Source organism: Garra rufa, chromosome 12 (assembly GCF_049309525.1).
Source record: "Garra rufa chromosome 12, GarRuf1.0, whole genome shotgun sequence".
NCBI classification, from domain to species: Eukaryota; Metazoa; Chordata; class Actinopteri; order Cypriniformes; family Cyprinidae; genus Garra; species Garra rufa.
In genome coordinates this window covers 25,158,652-25,170,655 of record NC_133372.1, presented here as the reverse complement: position 1 = coordinate 25,170,655, position 12,004 = coordinate 25,158,652, and the positions used below count along the sequence as shown (strand labels likewise).

The 12,004-nt window shown below is 36.4% G+C and overlaps 1 protein-coding gene across 5 annotated transcripts in view; it reads left to right on the top strand.

Moving 5' to 3' along the window:
* Positions 1-12,004, top strand: part of evi5b (ecotropic viral integration site 5b) — a 65,065-nt gene that overhangs the window by 36,764 nt on the left and 16,297 nt on the right. For 4 of the 5 annotated variants that reach the window (XM_073851169.1, XM_073851170.1, XM_073851171.1 and 1 more), the window contains 15 exons: positions 678-899; positions 1,617-1,691; positions 1,815-1,940; positions 2,186-2,329; positions 2,540-2,629; positions 3,025-3,122; positions 3,223-3,283; positions 4,528-4,581; positions 5,545-5,577; positions 5,970-6,119; positions 6,768-6,899; positions 8,549-8,689; positions 8,822-8,980; positions 9,504-9,650; positions 10,050-10,145. In XM_073851169.1, coding sequence (XP_073707270.1) covers positions 678-899; positions 1,617-1,691; positions 1,815-1,940; positions 2,186-2,329; positions 2,540-2,629; positions 3,025-3,122; positions 3,223-3,283; positions 4,528-4,581; positions 5,545-5,577; positions 5,970-6,119; positions 6,768-6,899; positions 8,549-8,689; positions 8,822-8,980; positions 9,504-9,650; positions 10,050-10,145 — 1,728 coding nt within the window. The remainder of the gene's footprint in view (positions 1-677; positions 900-1,616; positions 1,692-1,814; positions 1,941-2,185; positions 2,330-2,539; positions 2,630-3,024; positions 3,123-3,222; positions 3,284-4,527; positions 4,582-5,544; positions 5,578-5,969; positions 6,120-6,767; positions 6,900-8,548; positions 8,690-8,821; positions 8,981-9,503; positions 9,651-10,049; positions 10,146-12,004) is intronic. The other variant, XM_073851172.1, reaches the window with a different exon arrangement.

Sequence of the window (12,004 nt, the reverse complement as noted above, 5' to 3'; positions counted from 1 at the left end):
TAACATTTTCCATGGTAACAATGGGAAAGAGAAAATGATAGAAACCACATAAGCAAATTTCACAGTTGTCACTTTCTGAGAACATACTGAACTCAGTGGCACAGAGTAAATGCAGTTTGTGTTAAATGTATGACCTCTTACAAGCCAAAGAGGAGGATCTCAGCCTCTTCTTCCAAAGCAGCAACAGAAGTCTTTTGTACAGCCTAGTATTCTAACAAAGACCCATCTCTAGCACACCCCTAGAGTGCTTTTGAAGAATCTCAGTGCTGACAATGTACGTAGGTGGACTCTCATCTCAGACCCTCACAGGAACAACCAGCTGAAGAAATCAGCCATCTGAGTCTGCGCAGATGAGCACAGGAAACAGCTTAATCAGGTCAAATATAATTTAGTTACAAAAACATCGAGCTATGCAGTGGAAATCTCTGACAAGGTTATATTTAGCAGCATAAAATGGTCTTATCTTTTCTGAGGTACAAGCTAAACCCTGGGGAGAACATCTGAATGCTGACAATCTTGGAACCTTGAGTCATTTTAATGTGTAATCCTTCAAATAACTAATATCTTCCACAACCCTGTAGATTTGGCAGCGAGTATACTTGCTTTGAAGTCAAGCTGTTATGTCCTGACTCAGTGTTAATATTTAAATCAGTGCTCTGCTGTTTTTTTTTTCTTAGGAACTGGTTAGGAAAGGCATTCCCCATCATTTCCGAGCAATAGTGTGGCAGCTGTTGTGCAATGCCCAGAGTCTACCCATAAAGGAGCAGTATTCTGAGCTGCTGAAGATGACCTCGCCTTGTGAAAAACTCATCCGCAGGGACATTGCCCGTACCTACCCTGAGCACGAGTTCTTTAAGGAGGACAGTCTGGGTCAGGAGGTGCTCTTTAATGTTATGAAGGTAAGTTGTTAGGCACCTTCATTTAACGCAACAGTATAGTTAATATGAAACAGTCTGTTTGAACAGGAACAAAGCAGTTATAGTGTATAGTTAGTTATTTATAGGTATGCAGTGGTGGCCAAAATGATTAGAACACTATTGTTTTCACACTACAGCAAAAGATAGAAATAACAGACTTAAAACCATTTTTAGCTGGTGAAAATACTAGTGTTCTAATAATTTTGGCCACCACTGTAGTAGTGAAATATAAACCTGTACTGTACACTATCTGGCTTCAGTTTTAATGTCAGAGTTTACACAAGAAAACTTCTAAAGATCACTGGAGTGTAATTAGTTGAGTAATTCAAAGGCTTGTATGGGGTGTACTGTCCTCCAATTGGTGTTCTTAACCAATTTTAGACAGCCAGCCAAACTCCCGTCATGAATAACATGAGAGTCAGGATATAGCCTTTCTGCTCCGTTTATTAGAGACTCTTGTTCAGCATGTAGACATGAACAAAGGAGTGAAACTGAAAATAAACACACAAAATACACTAAGGGAAAGTTGTAGCTTGTACAATAATAACACTACTTAATTACAATTAAGTATACCATCTACATAACACCAATTGGAGGACAGTACATGGGGGAATTCCAGATTTGGTTCTGCTTTTAACTCAATGATTATAAAACTGATAGTCCATTATCACTCTTACCAAATCTTGCTTTTGTTTACAGGCTTATTCTCTGGTTGATAGAGAGGTGGGCTACTGTCAGGGAAGTGCTTTCATTGTCGGTCTTCTTCTAATGCAGGTATTAGCACAATCAAAACATATTCTATTCTTAAATCATGTTTTTTAAACATTGTTTTATTGCGTAATAGTATAGTTCTCACGATTATTTACAGTGTGACGTATAATTGTTGCCTTTTTGCAGATGCCAGAAGAAGAGGCTTTCTGTGTGTTTGTGAAACTGATGCAGGAATATAGGCTGCGAGAGCTCTTTAAACCCAGTATGGCTGAACTTGGCCTCTGCATGTACCAGTTTGAATGTATGATTCAGGTCAGTGACTGTCTGCCCAAATTAAGATCAGATTTTAATTTGTTCCTCATAAAGGTCAATTACGTTCACACTCTGCCTCTGAAAGTTTCGTCCGTCTTTAAAAAAAAAAAAAAAAAAAAATCGGATCTGGTTCAGTTTTTTGCATCTGTACAGTTCACACTAAATTAAAGTACTGCTTTATGAATCAAACATATAGTTCTTGTTTTCTTCTGGTGATTTAACAATCTCTTGGTTTCTTCCTGTAGGAGCAGCTCCCAGAGCTCCATGTGCACTTCCAGGCTCAGAGTTTCCATACTTCCATGTATGCTTCATCCTGGTTCCTCACCATCTTTCTTACCTCTTTTCCTCTTCCTGTTGCCACCAGGATCTTTGATATATTCATGTGTGAGGTAAGACTTAATGGATATCATTCTTTCTCTCTCTCTCTCACACTCTACTCTGCCTCTTGTTTTATATAGTCATGTGTTTGCATGCTAAGCTAATTTGAGAACACAACACACTGGTGTATTTCAGTAGTCTGTTATCGCCCTCTGTTGGCTCAACAATGCTACTGCAAATATTTTTGGATCTTGAGTTTTGACCAGTAGGTGTCCCTACAGGGTTTAGAGATAGTGTTTCGTGTGGGGATGGCCATCCTGCAGATGAATCAGGTGGAGCTCATGCAGTTGGACATGGAGGGAATGTTGCAGGTGGGTGTTATGAACATTTTATTTTCAGGAATGAACTTGCATTTAGCTGCTGTGTCTCTGTGGAAGCTACCACACTATGATTAGAATTTAAGGCTGTTGTCAGTAAGCAGTACACACATGAGTTTGTTATACAAATATGCAATACTTTAAGCAAAATAGAAGTTTTGTACATTTCTTTGAGTAACCATTGGTTTGCTGGTAACTGAAAAATTTAATTTATTAGTGGTATGGCAAAGGTACATTTTGAACAGTCGTTACTGTTAAAACAGCTTCTTTTTGTGTAAACTGTGATGCGATTAGAAAAATCAAATAAACATCCAGCCGAATAAAAGTATTAATTATTTAAGTATAATTAATCAAAAGTAACCTAGTTTTGATATTTCACTCTGTTGCAGCACTTTCAAAAGGTCATCCCTCACCAGCTGGATAGTGGACCAGACAAAGTCATCCAGGCTGCTTATCAAGTCAAGTACAACGCCAAGAAAATGAAAAAGTGAGTGTACATGATGTAACATAAATTTCTTTTTGTCTATTTTAGTATGTTTTTGGACATGAAAGATTATTGAACTGTTTCTTTTTTCTTTTATTCTCAGATTGGAAAAGGAGTACACTACAATCAAAACCAAGGAGATGGAGGAACAGGTGGAGATCAAGGTGAGACAGCCATCCTAATTGCATTTTGCTTAAATGATACCTTTGCAAACATTGTTTTTTATATTAGTATGCACACAATTCATAGACTTTGATGCGTTTCCACTGCTATTAACATTATAAATCTAGTTTTTGCTATAGTCATTAAAAAAAAGTTGGTTATCTGTATTTATAGCACTCTACTTGTCATTAAGTTTCAAAAAAGTTGTTTCAAAAATGAGAAGTTCACTTCCTAAGCAAAAATTTACAGATAATTTACTCACCCCTTTGTCATCCAAGATGGTCATGCCTTTTTCTTCAGTCGTAAAGAAATTGTTTTTTGAAGAAAACATTTCAGGATTTCTCTCCATATAGTTGACTTCTATGGTGTGTGCAACTTCCAAAATGAAGTTTAAATGCAGCTTCAAAGGGCTCTAAACGATCCCAGCCCAAAAAGGGTCTTATCTAGCGAAACGATCGATTATTTTCTTGAAAAAATGACAATTTATATACTTTTTAACCTCAAATGCTCGTCTTGTCTAGCTCTAGACAGTTCGGGTATGTCGAAAAACTCCCATTTCATTTTCTCCAACTTCTAAATCGCCCTACATCGCTGTTTTACCTTTTTTGTAAAAGGCAGTTGATCATCTTTGCACGTTCACTTTGTAAACACTGGGTCGGTACTTCTGCAGCAATGTAGGCCGATTTTGAAGTTAGAGGAGAAAATGAGATGGGAGTTTTTGACATACCCTAACTATCTTAAACTGGAATACACAGAGTACACGCAGAGCTAGACAAGACAAGCATTTGAGAATAAAAAGTATATCAATTGTCAGTTTGTTTTTTTTAGAAAATAACTGCTCGTTTCGCTAGATAAGACCCTTCTTCATTGGCTGGGATCATTTAGAGCCCTTTGAAGCTGCATTTAAACTGCATTTTGGAAGTTTACATTCTCAGGCACCATAGAAGTCCACTATATGGAGAAAATTCCTGAAATGATTTGCTCAAAAAACATATGTTTTACAATATATGGCTATTACTATAATAACAATAATTTAAAATTGTTGTTGTTAATGTTGTACATCGAGATATTATCGTACCGTGAGATTTTGATATTGTTATATCCCTACAGTTAACTAAATTATTCAAAACTTATCCAAACTAAACCATAAAGTTGCCAAATATAGTTCATAGCATCTAGTACTGTGTGTAATATTGTATTGATGCCTTTCAGTCTAACATTGTTGATGTTGACACTTTTATTACAGAGACTACGCACAGAGAACAGACTCCTGAAGCAGCGAATAGACACTCTAGAAAAAGTGAGTGATAAATAAGATGCGAAGCAAATCATTCATCATTCAAACACATCCATACACCATTATGTCATCCCATATTTGTTTACTGGTTCAGGCTCCAATAACAAATGCTTGAACACTCCCCACTGGGTGTATCATAACTGGCTTGTGTGCATGTCATTGGAAAACTTGTTGTGTTTTATGGGGCTGGTAAGTACACAAATAAATCGCCCTTTTGGGTGTGCACATGGGCATGAAATGCTTATCTACATGTACTAATTTCAGACCGGAGTGGTTGTCTGACAGGCTGCTATTCTAATTTTTTGAGCATGGATGAAAACCCAAACCTCCAGTGGTGCATGTTGGAATATTCTCTGCTTGTAAAAGCATGTTTGTGTCATGCATGACAAAAAAAAAAAGCCCATGGTGCAGATCAGTTAAAAAAGATACAAATATATCTATATATATTTATATAAAACTACTGCTCGCCTTCCATCACCTCCCCGCATGGAATCTTTGTACTCAAATGAAGTACTAACTCAAACACCTTCAGAAGTTCCCCCTTTGTAACTCAGGGCCGCGTCTGTCATGGAAATAGTAGTAGATCCAAAGGTTTTAAAATAACACCAGTTTCCGTTGTGTTCTCACCCTACTGACGCTCAGACTGTCCTCTGCTTAACCTCCTTTTACTTTTCACCCTGTTGTGGTCTCACAGTCTTGCTTATTTCATAGCCACAGCACAGACGCCACACTCAAACCATGTTTCTTTTCTACCCCACCTCACTATGACTGTTTCAAAGCTGCATTTATGCTGATTTCGCAAATGTTGATCTAAAACAGTGTCTTTGCAATGTTTTAACGTAGGGGAACGGAAAAGAACACTGTTTTTAGTCAAATCAGTCTTATTATTTTGTTCTGTGTTGTAATCTCCTTTGGTCTCTCTTTTCTCTTTGCTGTTTTTCCTTTATGGATTTTCTCTGTTTTTAGGAAAGTGCTTCTTTGGCAGATAGATTGATACAGGTACAATTTTCACTCTCCTATCCACCATTTAGCTCTGTTTTTCCCCTTTAAAAACCCAGCAGTTCTATCTTTAGCTTTGCTTTCCTTGATTTGCTTAAATATCTCACACCTACTCACAATCAAGACTGAATTTAGGCAAATTCTGCGATTTCTGACTTAAGGGAAAAGGCATCACTGTGCTTTGTTATTTTTGGGCCGCAGTCCTGATTATTGGTGGAATATTACAATAACAACTCCCCTTTGATAGTCGAAAAAAAATAATAATTTGAAAGCCTAAAACTGCTAACAGCATGACAGAGCTTGAGATCCAGCATTATTTTTCTCCATCCATACGTCCGTTTCCACCCATTCCGATTCTCCGCTCACCCCTCATCCATAATTGGTCACGTCAGGGTCAGGTGACACGAGCCCAAGAGGCAGAGGAGAACTACCTGGTCAAACGGGAGCTGGCCACGGTCAAACAACACAATGAAGAGACCAGCGCACTGCTGGAGCAAGCGCAAAACGCCATCCGAGAGCTTCAGCAACAGCAGCCGTTTGCGGTAAGGACAGTTCAGAGACAGTGCCTCCTCCTGGATGTGAGGCCTGCTCTGCGAACACAGAAAACCGTATGAAAACACTGAGAAATGTTTTGCTCCATGTCAACAGCCGTACTTGATTCATTCGGCGTTGCCTAGCAACAAAATCTCAGCGACCAGAGCTTGAACGGTAGCTCTTGTAATGATGCTCTTTATATGCATGACTGCAGATCAGAACAGCAGAGCTGAGGTCATTTGCATGCACAACTGTGCCAAATGGGGCTTATGTATATGTAGGAGTTTGTCAAATATGAGTGTAAGCAAAGAGTTGCCACTGTCTGTTTAATAAAATCTACACTTTCAACCGTAGGGCAGAATATGGCTCATCAATTATTAATGCGCACATGCTCAACACGGATAATGTGTCATTTGCTGAGGGGAAGTTCTGTTTTACATAATATTGTGTTGCAATTTCATTATGTTTTAATGTGGCTGTTAGTAAAACTGGTGGAGAGCAAATTTTTTTTTTATATATATATCTGAAGCTAGGATGAAACAAATGTCTGGTTATATTGTTGATCAGCACTAACACTGATATCAGTTACCTAATGGTTGACTTCTGATTGACAGAATTTTTGGTCACGGTTTCTTTGTTTTTTTTTTTCAATTTAGAAAGCGAACCCGCGCTACTCTGAGGAGTTTATCCTGCAGTTGGAGAGGGAACTGGTGCAGGCCCGTCTTAAAGAGGCTGAGTCTCAGTGCGCATTGAAAGAGATGCAGGACAAGATTCTCGACATGGAGAAGGTGAAAGAACTTTAGTTTACTCAAGCACACATACTCGCCCAAAGGAAGTTGTGGTTTTCCACCGTAGTTGCACTGGTACTCGTGGTGCTAGTGTTCAGTAAACACTGAAAAACTATTGTGAAATAATGGTGCAACTGGCCACTGCTACAAAACTTGTTCAAGAAGAAATATTTTCTTTATGCATTGCAAGTTTGGAGAACATATTTTTTTGATGCCAGCACAAGCTGCTTTTAATGATCACAAGTTATGCTCATCAAGGCTGCATTTATTTGATCTAAAATCTAGAAAACAATATTATGAAGTTTTATTTCAACGTTTTGTTCGTGAATACATTTTAAAATGTAATTTATTTCTGTGATGCAATACTAAATTGTCAGCATCATTACTTCAGTCTTTAGTGTCACATGATCCTTCAGAAATCATTTTAACATGCTGCTCGGATGCGCTGCTCAATTTTGTTGGAACCTATGATTCTTTTTTTACGATTTTTTAAGAAATAAGTTAAAAATAACAGCATTTATTTAAAGTAGGATTTTTTTAAATTATTTGTGGTCAGTAAATTTTTATTCTTTTTTTTTTCCTTTTGAAATAAATCAATACTTTTATTCACCAATAATGTTAAATTGCTAAAAAGTGATAGCAAAGACTTACATTGTTGGAAAAGATTTGTATTTTGAGTAAATGCTGTTATTTTTAACTTTTAGTTCATCAAAGAATCCTCACAAAAAGAATCACAGGTTCCAAAAAATATTAAGCAGCACAACATTGATAATAAAAGTGCAAAATCAACACATTAGAATAATTTCTGAAGGATCATGTGACTTTAAAGACTAGAGTAATAGTTGATGAAAATTCAGATTTATATCACAGGAATAAATTATATAATAAAATAAAATTGAAAACCATAATTTTAAACTGTACTACTACTTCACAATATTACTGGTTTTTTTTTTTTTTCATTTTTTTTTTATCAAGTATATGCAGCCTTGATGAGCATGAGAATGTTTTAAAAACCATTAAAAATCGTACCTATCCTAAACTTTTGAACAGCAGTGTATTTTAACATTCTGAATTGAATTCAATATTTTGATACCAGCACAAGCTGCTTTGAACGATCATAAGTTATTTATCTATAACCAATAAAAATACATTCCAAATAATTCACGAAATATTATTAGATTATTTTTTAGACTGACAGGAACAATAAGGTGGTTAGTTTTGAGTTAAATAATAATATTTATTTCAAATTGAAATTGCATGAAAGGGCGCATTAAATTATAAATAAATCTATTTCAAATAAGTTTAGATTATTTTTAGTTTTTGATTATTGAAATGCAGCCTTGGTGAAAGAAAACATTTAAAACTAAATCTCACTGACCCCAAACTTTTGAACAGTGGATTAAACCTAAACACGTGGCATCAGCTGTTTCCAGCATAGATCACTGATTTTAACCCAACCCTTAACCTAAGAAGTCCACAATCATTAGACACCAGGACATTCAAAGTCAGAACCACCTTTGCTTCATTCTCTATGGAATGATTCCAGGTCAAGCACCGGCTCCAGCACTCCAACTGCTTTCAGTTCATTGTTATCCCAGCTCTCCCTGTGCATACTGTCTTAACTATGTGTATATTTGTTTCTTTTTCAGAGAAACGCATCCCTGCCTGATGAAAATAATGTAGTACGTCTTCAGGAGGAGCTAATTGGTGTAAAGTTAAGGGAGGCAGAGGCTGTAACAGGCCTAAAAGAGCTTAGACAACAGGTCAGAGACCTGGAGGAACACTGGCAGGTAAATACAAACCCTCACAGAGACTGCTTTTATTCACAGTTTGAGAATATGTATGTGTTATAGTGTGTGTGAGCTCTGTGTGTGTGCAGTTTTCCTCATGTGCTGTTCTTTTCATGCTTCTTGGCATTGCAGAGGCATCTAGCACGCACGGCGGGCCGCTGGAAAGACAGTCCGCGGAAGAATACAACAAGCGAGCTGCAGGATGAGCTTATGAGCGTGAGGCTCAGAGAAGCAGAGGCACAGGCCGAGCTCAGAGAAATCAGACAGAGGATGCTGGAACTGGAGACCCAGGTCTATTTCACATGCTGGCTCATCTTTGTTGTACAGAGTGTTGGGCAGTCATGAGAAGACCAGCTTCTAAGCTTGTTTTAACATTTTTTATATATTTTTTTAATCAATCATTTTTTGTTAAAGACTTAAGACAGCCTTTTGCCTGGCTACATCTTTGTTTAGAAATGTTTAGGATGGGTAATCTGATATTACTAAAATTATTATAGATATTCTTAAAATAATTGACTGCCCCACAACAAAATCACAGTTAATTCTAATAAAATGACTAAACATAAATGGTTTGAACCCTGTATTGCAGTCTGCTGACCTTAGAGAGGAAATAGAACATATACACATTTTTAGCCAATAGAGGGAGACAAAGTTTGAATTATGAATTCATACTCTGACATTATTCAATGTATTGAGTTTGGCCACTGCCTAATTCAGATTTGAGTTTGGTCATCTTGGGATATTTTCTTAAACAAAACTGCAAATTACATGTAGAGATTTATAGTTTTTTAATGTATTTTTTACCCACTTACAGAATCAAATACATAATAATCAACTGCGGCGTGCAGAACTAGAGGCACGAAATCAACAGGACCGACTACAGACTTTGACCAACCAGAACAAGATGTTGCATTCAGAGCTGCAGGAGATGAAACGGAAACAGGCTGAAATAGAGTGCAAGGTTAGTCAGTGTCAATCCAACAGCCCAACTTAAAAAATAAAAATAAAAAATGTATACTGCTATATAATCAATTTGGATAAAGTACGTATTTTTATTCTAGTTTGCACCTTTTGTTTAATTATTAATTGTCAAAATAAGAAAACATGTTACAAAAAAGCAAAATATGCCTCTAATTACCACATCTTTGTATGATTTGGTTGCATTTCCTCATTCATGACTTAGCTTTTAATAGGGTTTTGTAGTTCCTGTTTTTAGCGCTTCAGTTTGAGAGCAGCAGTAGATGCTGAGTGTTTCTGCTATAAGATAAGCATACAAAAATAAGCCATTCAATAAAAGCTGAATATTTATGTACGTTCACAATGGTTTCATTTCACAGGTTTTTTTCTATCTTTCCAACAGAATAAAGAAGAAGTAATGGCAGTGAGATTGAGAGAAGCTGACAATATCGCTGCCATGGCTGAGCTTCAGCAGCAGATCTCTGAGCTTGAGATTCAGGTACAAATAAGAGCAAAATCCACTCAGCACAGCGCATTCTATCACAATTCAGTCCTTTCACAGCCCTCACAGTCTCTCTGTCCAATCTAAGACGGTAGTCTGTCCATACCACAGCTGCTTATAGGTTTTTTGTCTCTTAGCGTCTCGAATTACGTCTTTTTGCTGTCATAGCATTCTTACTTGTCCACATCGCATGGTTCTTGTGTGCAATATTGAAACACTTGTGTGTAAATAGGGGTTTGACTCAGGGACTATTTCTGTATTGTTTCTTGATAGATTTTTGTAACACGTTAAGCCATTGTCAACAAATTGACCCTTTTCACAAGACTGTTATCATCATAAATCATTAAGTTTTTCATATTTTGATTAAAAACAAAATGCATGTACGTTTATAACACCATACTTTGTATTATATCACCTTTTTTTATCAAGTTACAAAAAAAATAGTTAATGCTAATGCGAGGGTGTTTCTAATGCCGCGTTTGTGGAAAGGACGGTAAATTTGACATTGTTTTCCCTTCCAACTGCCGATATTAGTCTTATGCAAAAGTCGGGTATATTTGTATATTTATTCTTTTATGCCAAAAATTATTAGGATATTAAGTAATGATCATGTTCCATGAAGATATTTTGTAAATTTACTATGAGAAATATGTCAAAACTTTATTTTTGATTAGTAATATGCATTGCTAAGAACTTTTATTTGTGAATTATTTTTATTTATTTATTTATTTATTTATTTATTTTTGCACCCTCAGATTCCAGATATTCAATTAGTTGTATATCTCAGCCAAATATTTGTCCTATTTTAACAAACCATACATCAGTGGAAAGCTTGTTTATATATCAGCTTTCATATGATGTATAAATCTCAATTTCAAAAAAAGTACCCCTTATGACTGATTTTTTGGTCTAGGGTCACATATAATGTACATTAGTTGCTTTAAAATCACTTTGAAAGCAGTTGCTGATACTAGTTATAAATAACTTAAAAAAAACCATGCAGAATCGCGTAGTAAGATGTGTTCTTTTCATGTAAATCAGCTGAAACTTTCAGTAATAACTGGAGCATTACGATAAATAGAGCCATATGTTGACTGTGATTGAAACACAGGTGTGTTTTGATTTGAGGAAAGATTATATTAGTAAGATTTACTGGATTGAAGTGAGAAGTGAGACAGGCGTTTGATCTCTTCAGAGAAGATGCTGCTATCTGAAAAGGCTGCTGCGTTCCCCATGCAGGAAGTCGAATTATTTTAAAGATTAGCTCAGTATGTCATCAGTGCTCTTTTATATCAGTGTGGGGAGTTTGACTTTCCTTCCTGAGACAGATATAAACCGGGCTTTTTTGTATTCGAAACTAAATCTCACCTTTATGACAGAGTGTTCATTTATGTCACAAGCTTTTCTTTTCAGCACTTTCTTTTACCTTTCTATGAAGTTTGGTGTTGGACAGTCTGCGTCATCTCATTTTACTGTCTCCTTTCTTAGATTTAACTTGAGAGTTGTATTTTGCTAGATTTATGTTTTTTTGTGTGTGTGTGTGCTGAAATTGCATCAGATTGCTATATATCAGATTAGACAAGCTTGCTCTTCTCAGGCATGTGCAGCTCTTAGCTGTGGTTCTGTGGTTTTGGCTACCTACATGGTTTTTACCCTGAGGGCTGTGGGCAACAGATCTGCCTCACCATATTTTAATTCACTTTTAGGCAATTGACAGTGTAGATGAGAGGGAATGAAAGAAAGAAACTTTATCCATCAGCCATGAACACCATCAAATGAAAGCTAATTTTTAATGATTGAAAACCATTTAAGACTATTTAAGCAGTTAATTAATGCAATTTATTTTAAGTTCCACA